General features: G+C 49.5%; 6 protein-coding genes across 6 annotated transcripts; 3 read left to right on the top strand and 3 right to left on the bottom strand.

Annotated features, from left to right (window-relative positions):
* Window positions 1–847: 847 nt before the first annotated feature.
* Window positions 848–1,582, top strand: CCM_05711 (uncharacterized protein; the record flags this gene model as incomplete). Its single annotated transcript, XM_006670855.1, has 1 exon — window positions 848–1,582. One exon carries the CDS (start codon window positions 848–850, stop codon window positions 1,580–1,582), a length of 735 nt encoding a protein of 244 aa, XP_006670918.1.
* A 155-nt stretch (window positions 1,583–1,737) lies between these two features.
* On the bottom strand, window positions 1,738–3,475 carry CCM_05710 (Cytochrome P450; the record flags this gene model as incomplete). The annotated part of the gene is made up of 3 exons (XM_006670854.1): window positions 1,738–2,671; window positions 2,723–3,166; window positions 3,249–3,475. 3 exons carry the CDS (start codon window positions 3,473–3,475, stop codon window positions 1,738–1,740), a joined length of 1,605 nt encoding a protein of 534 aa, XP_006670917.1.
* Window positions 3,476–4,762: 1,287 nt separating this feature from the next.
* CCM_05709 (Mannan endo-1,6-alpha-mannosidase) lies at window positions 4,763–6,318 on the bottom strand (the record flags this gene model as incomplete). Its single annotated transcript, XM_006670853.1, has 4 exons — window positions 4,763–5,347; window positions 5,395–5,639; window positions 5,690–6,175; window positions 6,225–6,318. 4 exons carry the CDS (start codon window positions 6,316–6,318, stop codon window positions 4,763–4,765), a joined length of 1,410 nt encoding a protein of 469 aa, XP_006670916.1.
* A 2,960-nt stretch (window positions 6,319–9,278) lies between these two features.
* On the top strand, window positions 9,279–12,022 carry CCM_05708 (uncharacterized protein; the record flags this gene model as incomplete). The annotated part of the gene is made up of 6 exons (XM_006670852.1): window positions 9,279–9,896; window positions 9,952–10,585; window positions 10,641–10,827; window positions 10,892–11,114; window positions 11,426–11,430; window positions 11,986–12,022. 6 exons carry the CDS (start codon window positions 9,279–9,281, stop codon window positions 12,020–12,022), a joined length of 1,704 nt encoding a protein of 567 aa, XP_006670915.1.
* Window positions 12,023–12,516: 494 nt separating this feature from the next.
* CCM_05707 (uncharacterized protein) lies at window positions 12,517–14,322 on the top strand (the record flags this gene model as incomplete). Its single annotated transcript, XM_006670851.1, has 1 exon — window positions 12,517–14,322. The coding sequence occupies one exon, from the start codon at window positions 12,517–12,519 to the stop codon at window positions 14,320–14,322; it is 1,806 nt and encodes a 601-aa protein (XP_006670914.1).
* Window positions 14,323–14,683: 361 nt separating this feature from the next.
* Window positions 14,684–15,229, bottom strand: CCM_05706 (putative acetyltransferase; the record flags this gene model as incomplete). The annotated part of the gene is made up of 1 exon (XM_006670850.1): window positions 14,684–15,229. The coding sequence occupies one exon, from the start codon at window positions 15,227–15,229 to the stop codon at window positions 14,684–14,686; it is 546 nt and encodes a 181-aa protein (XP_006670913.1).
* Between the last annotated feature and the right edge of the window lie 3,252 nt (window positions 15,230–18,481).

Raw genomic sequence — 18,481 nt, 5'->3', positions numbered from 1 at the left:
GATTAGTGTAAACGTTGACTAGCGAACATGAATTTAATACGCGATTGTCACATGGATATAGCCGTACACAATCTGCTCGTCGTCGTTGACGGACGTGGCGCTGGCCTTGTAGGCCTTGCTGAAGGGCTTGGAGAGATCCGGCCGGCCATTTTGATCGTCAGCCACCATGTTCGTTGCCTGCAACACTAGTATGTAAGCCCACAAGACGGCGGTATTGTTACAAATTTATGTGAGTGACGTCGGACGCTGGTGTTGGAGGGGCAAGTGTTGGAGACGTGTATATTGAATTTGAGCCTGCACTGTTTATAATTTCTGTTTTCATTTTTTAAAATAATTGATAGAAGACGCTGACGCGGGGCATCTTTATCACCTTCCCAAAACTCCGTTTCTTTAAATTAACCATAATTTCAGCCAGTGCATTCTGCTTGTGATATTTGTCCAGAGCGTGCTCCCCCCGTCCACGTAACATCGCCCGGTCTATCAACATTACTCCAACTACAAGAGTTAACATGTGTATTTATTACTCATAGGATTTATTCATTCAGAAAATCGGCGGCGAATTATTGCTTCTGGCTTGTATTACATCTGCAATGTGGTTGGTTGAAGTCGCCGCACCTGAAAACTAATAAGCGCTAAGAGAGGCAGCGTGAATCGTGAATCCAAATGATGCTCATTCTCAACTTGGCCATCTCGCCAGCAACAAAACCCAGAAAGCGCCTTTGTCATCAGTCTAAAAATATCCAGCCTTTCCACTCCTACGCATTATTGACATTATTGAATGCAGTTGTTCAAACCAGTCCGAGTTGTTTCATCCCTGGCAGAGCTTCAAGCGCCGCGTCTCGTCGCCATGTCACGCCGTTCTTCACGCCTCGCCTCAGCCGCGATACAACAACCCGCAGCTCCTGCCATAGTCAAATCGCCTCCCAAGTCTTCAAAACGTCCCAAGCCACCTACAACCTCATCACCTCCGTCCTCCATCCGCGGTTCTGGCGCCACCAAGGCCAGCAGCGCCACGGACATGCCCACCCTCCCCTTCGCAGACAGCCACGCCTTCCGGGCCTACATGATCCAGGCCGGCCGCACCGCTCCGGGCGTGTGGCTCCGGATTGCCAAGAAGAGCACCGCGATCCCCACCGTAACCTACGACGAGGCCATTGACGAAGCCCTCTGCTGCGGCTGGATCGACGGCCAGCGGCGGCGCGACGCCCTCGACGCGCGGTACTTTTTGCAGCGCTTCACCCCGCGCCGCCGCCGGTCCGCGTGGTCGCAGCGCAACGTGGACAAGGTGGCCGCTCTGGCCGCCGCCGGCCGGATGCTGCCGGCTGGCCGCGCCGAGGTGGACGCCGCCAGGGCCGACGGCCGGTGGGACAGGGCGTATGCGGGGTCCGCCACGGTGCAGGTGCCGGCTGACTTTCGCGCCGCGCTGGAGGCGCGGCCGAACGCGGCCGCGGCGTTTGACGCCCTGAGCAGGGCGGCGCGGTATCCGTTCCTGCATCGTCTGCAGACGGTGAAGAAGGAGGAGACGAGGACCCGGAAGATGGCCGAGTTTGTAGAGCTGTTGGACCGAGGCGAGACGCTGTAAAGGAAAAAGATGTGTACCGATGCACGCGTATCCCTATTTAAATTGTTGAAAAGTCTTTTGAGCTTGTGGCATAGGAAAACAAAACCTCTAGTGAAATCCAGTTTGTAATCTACGCTCCCAGCCAACCATTGCGCCATACTGTACACCGACCCAGACTACCACCCAGGCTTCTGGTTCTCAAACGTCACATGCACCGACTCTACACCAGCGCGCCGCGTCAGAACCAGCTCCGGATCATGACGCGGCTCCGGCACCCCAGCCACCATGCTCTTCCGCGGCCCGCAGACCCCCCGTCCTCCATTCAGCGTCTCCCCCGGCGCCAGCGCCATGTCAAACGTCAGCAGCGTCCTGACCACGTGGAGCATGACCACGTTGAACACGACGTAGCGCCCGGGACACATGAGCACCGTCGGCAGCCCAAACGCCATGAGCTGCCGGACGCGGCCTGCGTCCACCGTGCCGTCGGCGCCGAGGAAGCGGTCCGCGCGCACGACGTCGGCGTCGGCGCCCCAGCTGCGGCAGCTGTGCTGGTGCGGCCGCATCGGGGCCACGACGAGCGCGTGGCGCCGCAGCGACAGCCCGGCCGCCGCGAAGACGGCGTCGCGCGTGACCAGCCGCGTGATGTTGGAGTTGGCCGCGTACACCCGCAGCAGCTCGTACCAAAAGGACATGAGCAGCGGGCAGGCGTCGCGCACGCGGCTGATGTCGACGACGACGGTGTTGCGCGGCCCGGGACCTGGCGGCTCCGCGTGCGAGACGAGGCCGGCGAGCTCGCCGCGCACGGCCGCCAGCAGCGCGGCGTCGGCGACGAGGTGCCACAGCGCCCAGGTGGTGATGTTGATGAGGTTGGGGAACACGCCCATGATGAGGGAGAAGGAAAAGTCGTTCCAGCCCGCGCGCGGGATCCGGTACTTTGTGAGCAGAATCTTGACCTTGCCGATGAAGGCGTCTTGCGCCTCCTCGGCGTGGCTCTGCGGCGCATCGAGCGTGCTCAGCCCGGCCCGTACGTAGTCCCGCGCACGGCGGAACGAGGAGGGCAGAAAGAGCGTAAGCGGGTGGTATAGGCTACGCAGTCCGCAGAGCATGGTTCTACTTTATAAGCGACATGTCGAACCAATATTCCGAGCTAGAGGCACATACCTGAGGCTTTGTCTAAACTTGGGGTCGTCGTACGGTCCCTTGTCTCCCCAGATGACCGAGCCGACCGACATGGCGATGCCGTCCGACACCCACTCCGCGAGCCGGACGGTATTCGCCTCATCCGGCACCGTCCGCTGCCACGCCTCATCCATCTTCTTTTGCACGTGCGCACCGGCCGCCTGCACCTTTTCCATCGTCATGAGCTCGTCGCGGAGGAGCCGCGACAGCTCCTTCTTGAACGGGTGCTTGTCGGGCGTCATCATGCTCTCCTCGCTGGCCTTGTTGAAGCGCAGGTAGCCGCCGAAGCCGACCCAGAACGCGGCCGTGAGGCTCAGGCCCGGTGTGCGGGCAAAGAGCTTGGTCATTTCCGTATTGGACGCGTCCACGACATAGATTCGCTGCGTGGCGAGCTGCGCCACAGATACCGGTGTAAGCTGGCTCACTCTGCGGCGGGCGAAAAAAAGTCAGCTGTGATGCAAATTTCAAGGGTATTTTCGGGGAAAAAAAAAGTTAAAAAAAGGCCTACGAGAGTCGGCCAAAGTATTCTTGGAAATCAGTCCTCATGACGCCAAAGACATGGCCAAGATAGGGTATCCGCGATGCTATCGTGGGCGGTTCGCTCGTCGTCTCCACGTCCTTGGACGGCGGCCGCTTCGGGAAAATCGAGCCATACAGGGACGCGGAAAGAGCATACACTCCGAGAAGGAGAATTACGAGCCTGACGAGGCCGAGGGTGAGATCCGAGTCCATCATGACTGCGTATTGGCGCAACTGCCAACTACACTGTACGTGTAAGCTGGGAACTGTTCCGATACACAAATGTCCATAATTTTTTTGTCGCAATATTGAGCTACGGGAAGGGCCACTATATGAATGATGCGATAAAAATGCGCCGAAGCAATGATTGGAGGGCCCTACGGAGCGGCGGACCTCATCAATGCGTATTCTGACCCCATGTTGCAGGCGACCAAGAGCGCCACCGTCTTGATACGGATGGTTCCGGTACGGGGGCAAAGTAGCTCGAGACTCTAGTGATTATCAAGTACATTTAGAAATCACAACCTAAAAACTGTACAGCTCCGCGTATTTGCACACCATGGTTGCGTGCGAAATGGGCCGTGAGCATCGCGGTGGGTGGGCCGACCCGCCTCTATTTGCTGACGCCCAAGAAAGAGCCTCAGCCTCGGAGCTATGCCTGTTGTTCAGATGGCGCTGATGGTGGCGTAGGTAAAGTAGGCCAAACAGGAGCCGGAACGGTCATCTAGCCGGTATTGCTGACATGACAATGCCCGTTGACCGCCGGCCGTGGCCCAAGGTCATCGGCTCAAGAACGTTCTCCGCGTCTCTTCTACCCCGGCAGAACTCTGGCTTCATGTTGTTTCCGTGGTTGTCGGTTCTCACGGCCGTTGAACGGCACCCACCGTCAAGACATACTGGTCTCACATCCGTCCACCGCCGAGCTTCGCACATTGTCTTCTGAGTCTCGGCGGCACTCGCCCGTACCATCGGCGCAACATCAGAGCGTGCCTGGAGTGGCGCAAGCCCTAGCGTCGCTCTAGGATCAGCAGTGTGGTGGACAGGGTGTACGGAGCTGATGGGCACTGGATGAGGAGTTGTTGCTCATGATTATTGGTCACTGGTCGGTGAGAAAACGTGGGCGCGGATTCGGATTTCTGCCAGCAGCTGGACTTGTCAATGAGTAGCCACGCCGCCATCAGATAATCTGGAACCAATCACTAGTATGTACTGTAGCAGCAGCTGCCAGTTGGGGGTTTCTTCGTGGAGGAAACTGCGCCCAACAAGCGATAACCTTTCAGCACGGCTTATGGGCCATTTGCGCTGATCTCAGCTCCGGATAATAAATGGATAAAAGGCCGCTTGAAAAAGTCTTCACCCAATTGATACTTTATTGTATCCGTATTCAATAGTCAATTGGTCTAAACGTTGGCTACTCTGCCACGCAAATACACACCAAACCACCAACGCCAATCTTAATGTACCCAAAAGGAAAACGCCGGCCAGTTTTGACGCCCGGTTGCTTCAAACCATGAAGCCCATCCAGAAAAACGTACCCGAGGCTCCAAAGACAAGCATAAATGTCAGAATACCGGCGCCTGCCTTGTCGGCCACAGTAATAGGCTTTGGTATCTTCAGCCCATTATCGCCGCCTGCAAAACCGCCATTTGGGCTGCCTTTGGATGTCCCGCCGGTCGAGTTCGTTATAGGCGGATTCGCGTCTTTGATCAAGAGACTGGACACGGCAGCGAGAGCACTCATGTACTCGCCAGCGCCCGTCGTCTTGTCGACACTAGGATCGACAAATTTGCCGCCGCTCCAGTAGAAGCCGCAGGTGCGGCCTGATTCGCGACCGGTGCATTGGTTCGCCGCCGCTTTGGCTGATTTTGCCAGGGCGGGCAAGATCTTGTCCGCAGTGTGCGGTACAATCTGCGCAACCACGGACAACCAACGATGCACGTAGCCCTTGAATGTAAGCATATCGGCTGTGCATGTGCCTGGCGTGCCCTCGCATGGCAACTCATACATGGCGCCATCGCGGATAAAGTTCTTGAGCATGGAATCGAGGAGCTTGTCCACGCGGTCTCCCCATTTCTTGTCGCCATCCGTCTATAGAGGGTCAGCGCAGTCTTTGCAAGGTTTGAAGCAAAGCTCACATAGTTGTACATGAATGCTGCACCCTGGGTCAGAATGGCAGCGTTGTATGAGAAAGTCGCCTTGTTGATATCGGTGCAATTGAACGGCACCCTGCCGCCGTCATAGACCAGCCAGTTTTCATGGTCAATGTACTTGACATTCCAGAGCCAGTCCCAGGTTTCATCCGCATACTTTGCATAGGTTTCGTTCTTTGTATATCGAGCGAGACGAGCTCCAATATTGAAGAAGCAGCCATTGGCAATTGCTGAAACTAGTCAGCGCAGAATGGGCGGCGACGCGCAACAACAAACTCACTGTTTTTGTAATCGTATCCAGCATTGGAAAACGGGATTTGCCATCGCATACCGCCATTGCAATATGAATCATGCCGGCTCGGGTCTGCTTGCGTCGCCCAGACGGCCTGCGCCAAAGCAAGCCATTGCGGCTTGTCTGCTGGAGGATCGGGGAATTTGTTTTCGGCGGCCAGCATCGCTGTCATGCCCCAAAACCCTTGATCATCGTTTCCGAGAGAAGCTGTATGATTGCGAGGCATGAAGTCCCTGTTTTCGCCAACTTGGTGCAGAATCCCCTGCATCACCACATCGTTGTAGCTTGTGTCGCCTGTCAGGTGCCAGTAGTCGATGTAGGTGCCCATCATGGCACCGCCCTGCCACCAGTAGTAATTTCCTTTATTTTCAGACGGCGGCCCTGGTAGGATGCCAGGTATTTGTCCTGTTTTATTGCCTTCGTACAAGAGCATCAGATCGTATGCGAGCGTACTAGCCGTGGTTTTGATCGCCTCTGCATTATGTTAGTCAATGCCTGCCTCTGCCCCCCCGGAAAGAACAACCTTTGGTATCAACTTTGTAGTACTGGGCCTGCACACTGTCGTATAACCCCGAGAGTACCAGGCTTGCAGCCAAAGTCTTTGCTAAGGAGAACATTTTGGTGCGACGACGTTGTCAAACTGACAATCAAGAGCCCGTCGGCTGGTCGGCGATAAATAGCGAGGGGGGCGAGAGAGCGTAATTCCGAGGCGCGTAATGTATATCCACGCGACTCCAATAATGATATGAAGAGAAATATGATAGACGGTTGTGTGTTTCGAGAAGAAGAGAAGGCAGTCTGGCAATGGAGCGCGGATTCGGTGCGACGCTGTCGTGAGTAACTTCAACTGGCAGGTACAGTCCACAACCCTTGTATCAACGAGCGAATTATTGGAAAGGCGATGACGGGGAAAAAGGGGGGAATTTTCTAAAAGAAAGTCACTATCAAAACTGATAAAGTTGAAGGATGAAAAAGTGAAAGGAAGCGTAGAAACTGGATTGAAGAATGCGCAACAGAATCTGGGCAACGAAGCCAGCTTGGGGAACGACTCAGATGGGGCATCCTGGCACGCGGGCAAGGCGAAGCACTGTTGTCTTGTCTACCTTAGCATCCCTCTCCCCCTTTCTATAATTGACTTGCCGCGGAACAAACTCTTGGCAAAGCATCGGATTCGAGTTTCAAGTACTGCCAACTACCTCCTACAGCGTTTTGGGGGTGGGGTTTCAAAGCCACCCCAAACGCCCGCCAGCGAACAGCATGCCGATGTGCTACAAACAATCATGACGGATGCTTGGCTCGAGAGCCAAGGAAAGCCTACTGGCTGGGCGCTTCCTTTGGCTGGCGGCGCAGAGTGGCTGAGCACATCGGGCTGTCAGTTGTGGTGGATGTCATGCTTGGCAAAAGTTGAGCGTGTTCCCTGGGAGGAGTATTTGGGCCAGAAAAGTCCTGTATCACTACCTCTATAGACAGCCGGTTTGCTGTCTCTACCGCACGGGTTTATGAAACAGGAGCCTGCCACAGCCGAGTCCGTCAACCTTTTCATCCGAGTCGTCTCTCCGGATCGTTGTAGCGGTTAAGCGCCTGAGTAGCTCTGCGCCAAGAAAAGCCCCCTCCCCAAGCCAAGACCAACTGTAAATTCCTCTATTTGCCCTCCAAGGCCGTGTCTCGCGGGGCCAAGCCCTGGTCCTTGGCGTACTTGTTGAACGCGTCAGCGCCGTCAATATCAATAGGATAGTAAACCGGAAAAGAAGGTCGATACTGCATTGATCTGCCTATTCCGCAGCAGCTCGGCAACCATGATCTGTACTCGGTAGAGATCGGACAAAGCATGGGGTATGCCTAACGTTGACGAGGTGCCTAAACTTTATTATCAAGCTTCCTTGGCCCCTGTAAATTAGGGGGCGAGCAAAAAATCTACGACTGGTTACTAACTACAGGGAAAACGGGCCCTTCAATGTGACATTTATGCTTGTTCTTTATTCCAATGTGAGAAATTCTTTAAAATTTGCAGAGAAAACTTGCAATTTTTCCAACGCAGCCCAGCTACTCCCAGTGGTTAGCCATGCCACAAAATAACTACATGGCCAACAAAGAAACAAAGTGACACATGTGAGATTGCGCTGTGGCCTAGCCACTAGTTACTATTTACAGTTTCCAGGACTCTCAGACTGCGTCATCCCTAGGAGCGGAGCGAGATGCGAGTAAAGACTGCGGAGTAGAGATGCGCGAATGACTTGTGGCGCTTGATTCGGGCAGTCCATTACCGTATTCTTGCCAAGGATGAATGATATGCGATGGTAAGAAGATGGCGGGCTCGCTGGAAGCCTCAGACACACCAGCAGCTAGCTCAACGGTAACACTGGGGGAGTCGATGCATTGAGCCGATGGAAGTGCCGCAAATTATCTACTGCATGGCATTGGTCGGCCCGATTCATGATCGTGGGGAATCCCCCGGATGATCAAACCCGATCGGATGACTGAAATTTCTTGATGAAGCATATGGATGAGGAGAAAGGAGGCAAGGATGAAAAGAAGTGTACACAGGGTCGATTCTACTTTTACTTGGAAGAGCACGTTTTACAGGTTTTTTTTTTTATATATATTCCTACGCAGAATTAAAATCAAGGGTTCCTTCGCCCAGGTCCTCGTAACGATATTTTCCCGTGAGGGTACGGAGGGACGAGGTTTCAACTCTGTATAACTTGGAAGACAAGTACAATGAAATTGCCAACTTTTTTTTTTTTAAACTAGAATTCGCGCCTATTTAATCTTGTAACTCGATCGCAATCCGCTTAAGAATAAAAGGGCAATATCCAACCTTGGACGGTGGCTTATGGTTGCGTGAATAGTTGATTCGGGTTTCTGTGAGGCAGAAATGTTGCCATTTTATATTTTATTTTATTTGCCATTGGTTACAGGTTACAGTAACTACGCATATGTGGATAGACCAGCCATTGGCCAGCCTGCAAGGTGACAGTGTCGCACCAATCGCGACTCCTCAGTTGCTAATATGAGACGCAGTACGGAGTTGTCAAGCATGTCAACCCCCCAACTTCCACTTTTCACCCCAGACTGCGAATGCTGGCTGACTGACCACAACAGGTCTCTCGCTAACTACGGATAGTTAGTGTACGCTTCCAGTCGTACCTTTTGCCGGCTCGCTCGGGGCCTCCCTCCGCTCAGGCCAAAAAAATTACTCAGTCAGGAAGTCCCCGCCGGCTCTGACCCTTACTGGAACTTGTCCACCAACAACCTACATTGCGCTTTCACCGCGACAACAGCATGAGCCGCTGTCCGGGGATGGCAGCTCTTTTGTACTGTTTCTGAGACGAGAAACCTTGTGAATAAGCGGAGCCCAGATTGTGCCCCGGATACGGCGCGGATAACGATGCCGGCAGTCAAATACCCCTGCGTGCAATGCAAAGGTGAGTTGGGTTAGAACTGGCAAGGCGGGCATCAACTGATTTTCTGGGCTAGAAAAGCATGTAAAATGTGAGTGAAATGAAGAGTAAAAGAAGAGTAAAGTGTCGATTTGCTGCAAGACTTGTCGGTAGTAGTCCTGACAAGTAGTCCTGACATGACCCAGGCGATGAGGAGAAGCCAAGATGCAAGCGATGCCAACAGAAAAGCTTGCCCTGCTCGCGACCTACCAAAAGGACCATTTTTCGACACGGCGCCACAGCGCGTTTCGACAAGGACCAACAATGGGTCAATAGCTCTGCGCGACAATGTAAGGCGTGCGAGCTGGAGCGCCATCGATCTCGCATTCAATGTACTTACTGCCAAGCCAGTTCGCGTCCAAACGACGGGGGAGACGTCTCCGAGCGATGCCGAGGCCGAGTCGCCGCCGCCGGATGTCCGCAACATGTCTGACACGACCACGGCGGCCGATGCCCCTTCCAGCCACTCCTCGTCGTATTCTACGCCCATCGAGACGCCGCACAGCGCCTCTGACCAGGTACACGCGTCCCATCTGGCGCGGCCCGACGCGGCGGCGGTGCAGAGGCCCAATATCCCATCCATTTCCTACTTGAACGCGGCGCTGAGCCCGCCAATTGGGCTTCCAGGGATCGCCAGTCTCACGGCGCAGCCAACACTCGGTACGGAAGACGGCGCCAACCTGCGCCAATTTCCCCTGCAGGAAGCACAAGAAGCATGTCTACTTCGGTACTTTATCGACGAAATATCACAATGGGTAAGACAAGGCTCAACTTGCAGGGCGGCTTCGTTGGCTGATGGAAGAGGAGTAGTTTGACCTGTGTGATGAGAATCGACATTTTCAGCTCGTCGTGCCGTTGAAAGCGAGAAAGCATGCGCATCTGCTCAACGCCATTTTTGCCGTCTCCGCACGCCATCTCAGCCGACTGCCCCAGTACAAGACGCCGCATGGCATCCTGTACCAGGGCCAGCTTCTTACCAAGCTTGGAAACCACGACGCGGTCGAATACATGCTCAAGTGCATCCCCGCCTTCCGCCGGTTCCATGAAAACGAAGACGATGATTTCCGCGAAAGCATCATCGCGACTGCCGTCATCCTGCGCCAACTCGAAGAAATCGACGAGGAAGATGAAGCCGACGACGACTACCCCATGACGGGCGACGACGAGTACCTTCACGAGAAGCAAATCAACTTCATGCCCATCATCAACGCCGTGCTGCGCGACCCTGCCTCGCAGGCTATGCTGGGCCATCGGAGTCTTATCCAGGCGTCGTACTGGTTTGCGCTGCGACAGGAAATCTACCACTCCTTTACCCGCCGAAAGCCGCCCCAGCTCGACCTCCCCGCAGAGTACTGGCAAGGCGCGTCGAATGTCAACAAGACGGTCATGCACACTGTACAGGTCGCCAAATGGCACTGGGGCAGGGGCACCGACGACGAGTTCTGTAAGCAAGAACCCTGACACGAGGAAAGAGGCGACTCGCTAACTCAGGCGCAAAGTACGCCTGGTGGACCAGCAAAGCTTCCTGGAACACACGGTCCTGGTCAATACACGGCCGCTCTTTGAAAAGCCGGCCGACAAGCGACAGGGCGAAATCTTCCCCACCATCTGGTACACGTCGCACATTGAGCTGACGAGCATTCAGCAGTCGCTCATGGCACGGTCGGTTCTCGTCTCGGAGAATCCGTACCTAAAGTAAGCATGCCTCCACCTTGTTTGCTGTGAGGGTGTAGCTAATGGGCACGTCCAGAGAGCAACCTTGTTCGCGCGCGAGTTGGCGCAAAGTGGAAAACGAGGTCCGCATGCTGATGCTCGACCTGTGCGGCATCGCGCTGTGCCACCCGGCTTCGGCGCCGGCGCTCGTCAATGCCGCGATTGGTATTCAGATGTATGGCGATTACTTTACGGACCAGTATGAGCGGTTGGCTCTCCGCAGCGTGGTGGAAAAGTACCGCGATGCGCATGCGTGGCCGGTGCGACGGCTGCTGGAGATGTTTACATGAAGGATGAGCTTGACATTTCGCATCGTAGAACACAGAGCAACTGGCATTAAGGGCACTCGGCTTCAATTTTTTAGGTTTCAAGTCACCTAGATATCACCACGTTTCGTGATCTCGGAGGGAACCAGAGTTGCATCATGAGTATTACCGCCAGGTACATGTAAAGGTATGTAACGTAACTATGAGGGTTTTTAGGTCTATAATATTGATTTCTACTCAGTACATCATGGAGAGTGTAATCCGTCTTTACCAATACACTGTTTAAGTGACACTTGCCTGTATAGTCCCGGTAGAACATTATCTAGACAGAAGAAAGTCTAAGTATAGGGTACATAAGACCTCTCTAGAGCCCACACAACCTCCATAATACATCATTATTATCCTATATACTATAATAGTATAATAATTAGTAGTAATACCTATAAACCTTTTTTAATAATAATTATAATAAATTAGGCTTTAGCTATACTAGAATTTTTTTTTTTTTTTTTTAGTTCTTAGCTTTAGTAAAAACCACTATTCCCCCCTAGGTAGTTAGGCTTTAGTAGACACTACTACTAGGAAGCACTCTTCCTTTATTAATTTATTAAAACCACTATTAAAACCACTATTACTATTACCTCTATCTACCTTCTATTAATAAAAACTAAGCTAGAATCACTATTACTATTGCCTATAAGTATTACTATCACTATTACTATTAAGGAAGGCTTTTTTATAATAGCGGTAAGAAGAGGGGTATATCTTAGAGGTTATATCTTAGAAGGGTATATCTTAGAAGGGTATATCTTAGAAGGTTATATTATAGAGGTTATATTTTAGAATATTAAGGGATAATTAGTAGCGAGGACGCCACTGTCTTTAATAGCGGCATATTATAGGGTACATAAGACCTCTCTAGAGCCCACACAACCTCCACAATACATCATCATTATCCCACATACCACAATGGCATAACACTAAGGATAATCAAAGATTAGCAGCTAACTCGATTGAATACTGGAAAAATGCATATTAAATACTGCCGCCATTATTTAAAGAGCTGGGTTGGATACAGCGCCGGCCTTACCTCCACAGAGCGCCAGAAGGTTTCGCTTAGCGGTAGGCGTGCACTGGAGGCTGTCTACTAAGGTACCTACAGCCCTAAATGACGCTGTTTCAACGCCTGACCAGCCCTTGAAGCCAGCGCGCCAGGTCAGCGCCCCACCATCACTCTTTCACTTCACTTCCATCAACAAAGATTTCACCTTCTCTCGCTTCATTCACCACCCTCCTTTCTCGGGCCCCTCCTATCCGTTGCTTACGAGTGATTCTCTCTTCTGCAGAAGCCATCAAATTTCACGCTCCATCGCAACAGCCCATGCGAACGCGCAAAATGAAGACCGCCCGAACGCGGCGTACCCGAGCTACTGTGGTCGACAGCGACGATAGCCAGAGCGAATCGGGCTCTTCCGAGGCGGGTGCGAATGGATTCTTTGATGATGAGGCCCTGGAGGCGGAAGAGACGACGGATGAGGACTCTGGCTCCGACGAAGAGGACATTGACCCTTTTCCCTTCACACGGCTGCCGCCAGAGCTCCGTTTGCAGGTTTGGACTCTGTTTTGCACCGATCTGCGAGGCGCACCGCGTGTTCTCAGCTTCAACGTTAGCGACAGCCTGTCACCCACCAGAACATCGCCTTGCAAGGTGATTGGCCCTGGACACTTCCTTGAAGACCAAACGCGCGCCCTTCGTCATGTTTTGGCCACGAATCAGCAGTCGCGAGCCATCGCCAAGCAGAGGTTTCCGGATGAGTTACACGTGGAGTCAGATAACGGCCAAGAAATGACGATATGTTTCAACCGCAACGTCGACGTCGCTCTGTTAGACGTTGTACCAGATTTCAATGCTGGTGGCGCGATGTTTGGGAGTTCTTCAGCCCCCAAAGTGAGTTTCGATGGCTTCTCGCAGTCCATTATCAACCTAGCCTTGCCGCTTCGCAACCCCAGTTTTCTACTGGATGATGCGGATGTTACTTCTTGGCTCCGGAAATTCACATCTCTACAGCGCATCTTTTTGTATGTGATGGATGATGAATCCGACGGCGTCAGACTCAAGGAGGAAGCTGTGCGCTGGTGTGCCTCGCCCCATGCTCGCCAGTACTATATGGAGACTTTCAGGAGCGAGTCAGTCGGTGGCGAAGATTACACGCAGCTTATCTGCTGGGCTGATGCCGAAAAGAGTCCTTCCTTTACTAAAGCTCATGTTCCTAATTGGCACACAAGAATCCTCAGTGAAGGACCAAAGATGAACTTTGAAGCGGCCGGCGTGATGACCTATCCGATGGTCATTTTCGACACAATAGCATCTTTTCAACGCTTCGATGAGTTTGTTGCTACAGACAACCTACCTTTGAAAGTACAGGGCGCCAACGACGAAGATTCCGAGGATTCAGATGCTGATATCTACGAGGACGACAGCGATGGAGATTTCCAAGTTAATGGTGCCAGCGAGCTGGTGGATGCCTATGAGAGCGACGGTATTGACGACGATGAACCCGAAATCTTTGATGAGTCCGACGAGGAACACCTTGATGACGGAGCCAGCGACGAGGAAGACGGAGGCGGAGGCGGAGACGATGTTCCGTCAAATCCATTCTCAAGCCCGGAGCCGTCAGAAGACGAAAGAGGCCCATCGGTACGCGGCCGACAGCGCCGTGTCATAGCCGACTCGGATGACGAGGATGATAGCGAGCCCAACACTAGACCTACGAAGCGAAAGCGCGTTCACGTCGTGGAGGATTCGGACGAAGAGCTTAGCCCTGCCGAGGCAGCAGAACCGCAACTTATTTCCTCGGATGAGGATGAGGGCCCCATCACCAAACGCCGCAGGATAGAAATCGTTGATAGCGACGAAGGAAGCGAGGACGGCAGCGAAGAAGACGATGACCAGCCGCAGCAGTCAAGTCTTGCAGACCGCCTTCAAAATCGCAGCCGATATGTCCGTGCTGCTCTGTCTGATGAAGAAGACAGCGAGGAAGCAGAAGGCAGTGCGGATGGTGGAAGCAATGCGGACGAGGAAGATGACGACGAGGAAAATGAAGAAGATGACGACAAGGAGGAGGAAGATGGTTTGGTCGACAACATGGCTGCGGAATCTGACGACGATGAGGAGGATGAAGAGGACGAAGAGGACGAATAGGTAACGCCTCCTTCGAGCTCTTGGACCTGCATTGTGTCCTAGCTTTTGTATTTCTATCATTTTACTTGGCACACGCGATGGCGCAGGAGTGAATTTGGATTTTCCCCCTTGGTCTTGCTTAGAGAAAAAAGGCATTAGATATATGAGCGGCTTGGAAAGCAGAGCTGTAGACACGGCAAGGTTCTATGATAATAATACCCTTTTTCTACCGGTTTTTCATTATGAAAGACTCCAACGTCAAACACGTATGTATCCTTGTAGAATTTATGAGGTCAAGAAATCATGTCTATTTGCAAACTTTACTCTACAATGGGTAACAAAGGACAAAAGAAAAAAATGCAGCCAGCAACCCACGCCAGATCTATGCCACCAACTCCTTGACCAGCACCGCAAAGCGCAAGTCATCTCGCAGCACGGTGCCCTCGGCAAACAACTCGTACGGAAACGGCCGCGTCTCCTCTGTGCGCACGTAGCCGCGCCGTTCATAGTACGCAATCAGGGTGTCGCGCCTGTCAATGACCTGCATCTCCATGCGCGCGCAGCCGAGCTCGGTGCGCGCGTACGTCTCGGCCGCCGCGAGCACGCGGCTCCCGATGCCGCCGCCCTGCCGCTCCGGATCGACGGCGAAGAGGCCAAAGTAGCACGTGTCGCGGTCCCGCTGCGCAATCTCGCAGCAGCTGACGAGCGCTCCGCCGCCGCCGTCGTACCCGGCGAGGAACGTCGTCCCCGCGCTGCTGAGCTTCTCCCGCATGCCCGCCAGCGTGATGCGCGCGCCCGTGAAGAACTCGGCCTCGCTGCACCAGCCCTTGGCCGCGGACCGCCCGCGGAAAGAGCCCTCGACGAGGGCGTGCACGGCGGGTAGCATCGAGGGCGTGACTTTGCGGATGGTGAGGGCTTGGACCGTCATCTCGGAGACTTGTGGTGGGGTTGTCTTTTCTTTTGGCGGGAGGGGGGGGGAGAGAAATGGGAATGCTCGCTTGATGTTGGTGAGTCTATTCAGTTTCTGATTTTGTGTATTGTCATAAGAATGTTGACTCTGGAGTTGGCAAGAGCGGTTTCTCGGGCATCCCTCAATACCATCCCGGAATACGAAATCATCTCGGGGTTTTATGTAGCTAAATTATAGAAGACTATTCTAGAACCGCCTCCCGCCTGAGTCGCGGCCTATCTCCATCAGAGGCCTTGACAGGGCGCGCCCTTTGACTTGTCAGCCAACGCCACTAATCAGTCTTGTCAACCAGTTGTCATGAACTTGCCATACAAAGGGCTGGAAATTTTTAATCATAATTAATCACCTTGACCAAGAATCATATTCGTGTAGTAATATTAAAAAAGCTCGCCATGGTGTCCTGCTGCCTAGTAGCCTGATTTCTCGCGGGATCACCTAAGTTACACCGGTAGCAACGGTTGATATATAAGACGGGTAGGACACTAACGTTGAAGTGTCCTATTATATCCTCTATCCCTCTCCTTTCCTCTCTTTTTATAATAAACACTATAGATCCTATATAAATATTTAATAATATCTTATCCGCCTAGCTAGAGTAGCTATCCTAGGCGATAACTCCTTATATAATACTATTATATAACTAGTTATAAGACTATTAGCTACTACTAGCTAGGTAACTTAAGGATATCTTTAAAGAAGTATTAAGCCTAGTAATCTTAAGTACCTTTAATAATAATGATAATATACTATTAACACCTATAGAGTCTATAGGATATTAGTTTTAGCTAGTAGTAAAGTTAGTATTCTTTATATACCCTAAGTACTTCCTATCTATATAGGACTTCCTTAATAGTATTAAATCCTTTAGCTTTAAGTACTTTTATATAGTATAAGAGGAGTATAAAGATAAGATATTATACTTCTATATAATTAGTAAGTAACTATAGAAGTATAATATTAAGAATACTAAGTTCTTTAATATTAGTTAATATTACTTTAATATTTAAAAAATAAAAAGTTATCTTATTATATAGTAGTACTTTAATAAGTATAGTATAAAGTATATTAATAATAATATATAGGAGCTTAAGGCCTTTTAGTAGAAGGCTAAAACTATAATATAAAAGGATATAGTAGCTTTTAAGGATAGGTTTAGCTTCTTTTTATATCTTAGTAGTAAGGCACTATATAATCTAATTCTCTACTATAGGAATATCTAGGCCTATATAGATAATATATTCTAGCTACCTATACTAGTCTATATACTACCTATTCTAATAAGTAAAGCCTAGGTCCTACCCTAAGAGATTAAGAGCTAGCTATTAGAAAACCTCTATATATCCCTACGCCTAGTATATCCTAAGTCTCTCTATATCTATAGTAAGATATAGCTCTATAAAACCATATAGGCCTATTAGCTTAATACCTATTATTATATAAGTAGCTATTAGAATATATTACTACTTAATAGTAATAAGGACTATATTATTATTAATAATATCCCTCTTTTAAATAAAGATATATAGAAGTACTATAAGTAGATACTTAGGTGCTAAAATAACTTCTCTATAATAGATAAGTATATAAAGAAGACTAACTTTACTATTTAAGGTAAGCCTTATATATATTTATTTAATAAGGACCCTTATAGCTATATAGGTATTAACTATAAGTAGATAGATAGTAACTATATATTTATAAACCTATAGGTATTACTATATATAGAGGGGGTATAGGAGGATAATATAGATTAGCTAGAGTTAGATTAGCTAGAGCTAGATAAGATAGATAATAATATTAGCTTCTAACTACTCCCTTTAGAATATAGTTATACTAATATCCTAAACCTTAAGTATAGGTAAAATATAGTACTATATCTCCTTTTTCTTAATATTCTCTTTATTCTTACCTTTTTTTAGGATATTCTTAGGTGTAATAGTTATAAACACCTTTAAGGTAACTATAGATAGGCGTTTAAGCTTAAAGCTAATACTCTATATATAATATTAGAAATAAGATATCCTCCTATTAAACATTAACTTTTATATAATAGATATAGGGGTATATAGCTTTTACCTTATAGCTATCTTAATACCTTATATAATATCCTTTAGTATATCTACTAGTATAGGATAAGGGAAAAGGTACTATTTAATAGAGAATAATAGTATATAAAAGATTACTAGGAAGATATAATTAAAGTTAACTTTCTTACCTATATAATAAAGGCCTCCTACTAGAGGATTATAAAATATAGCCTTCTTCTTAAGAGAAATAAAAGTAAAGACCTTCTTAAAGTAAAGTTATATTATACTATAAAATATATAGGTTTAGTTAAGTATAATATAGCCTTTTATAGCCTTCTAGTAAAAAATAAGATAATTATCTTTATTATTAAAAATATAGAACCCTTTTATTAAAGCCCTAATTATAGTTAATAGGTTATTAACTACCTTAAAGAAAGGAGCCTTTATTATACTAATATAGATACTACTAAAGATAGAAAATAGATTCTTTTTTAGCTTTTTTAGCTTTATATAAAGAATATATACTATATAGCTTTAAGATATATAGACTTTAAATTCTAGTTTTACTATATATAAGTATATAAAGGAGTTATTATAAGCTACTATATCCTTAACCTCTAAGTATTAATAAAGCTCTATTATAGGTAAAATTATACTTATATCTATATACCTAGTATATATATTAAAGGATAGCCTAACCTAATATATTAAGTATTTCTTTATCTATTAGAGCTATATAATAGAGTAGGTAAAGTAGTTAAAGGTACTACTATAAGAGAATAGACAGCAGGGGCCGCTACAGTATCTATAAGGTATAGCTAGTAGTAATAGCGGCGATAGCCACTAGTAAAGTGGATGGTAGGTGTATATAAGGTATATCTAGATCGAGGGTATTGAGAGTAGTGGGAGTAAGGGCGGCGATAGTAGGAAGTGCTAGAACGTTGGTACGGTTGATGGTAATATATTGTGCGGAAAGTGTCCTAATAACAACAGGAGAAAAGGGGTACCGCTACCCCCTTTTAAAAGAGAAATCAGGCTGCTAGGTAGTAGGACACTATAGCGAGCTTTTTTAATATTGTAGATAGGGTCCTAAAAGAGCCTATTATAATAAAAAGCTAGAGTACTGCCTCCGCTATGTCTGTGATGACGCCCGTCACCCGCAGGCGCCCCACCACACTAGACT

This window comes from Cordyceps militaris (genome assembly GCF_000225605.1).
Source record: "Cordyceps militaris CM01 unplaced genomic scaffold CCM_S00004, whole genome shotgun sequence".
NCBI lineage: Eukaryota > Fungi > Ascomycota > Sordariomycetes > Hypocreales > Cordycipitaceae > Cordyceps > Cordyceps militaris.
This window is presented reverse-complemented; position numbering and strand designations above follow the sequence as displayed.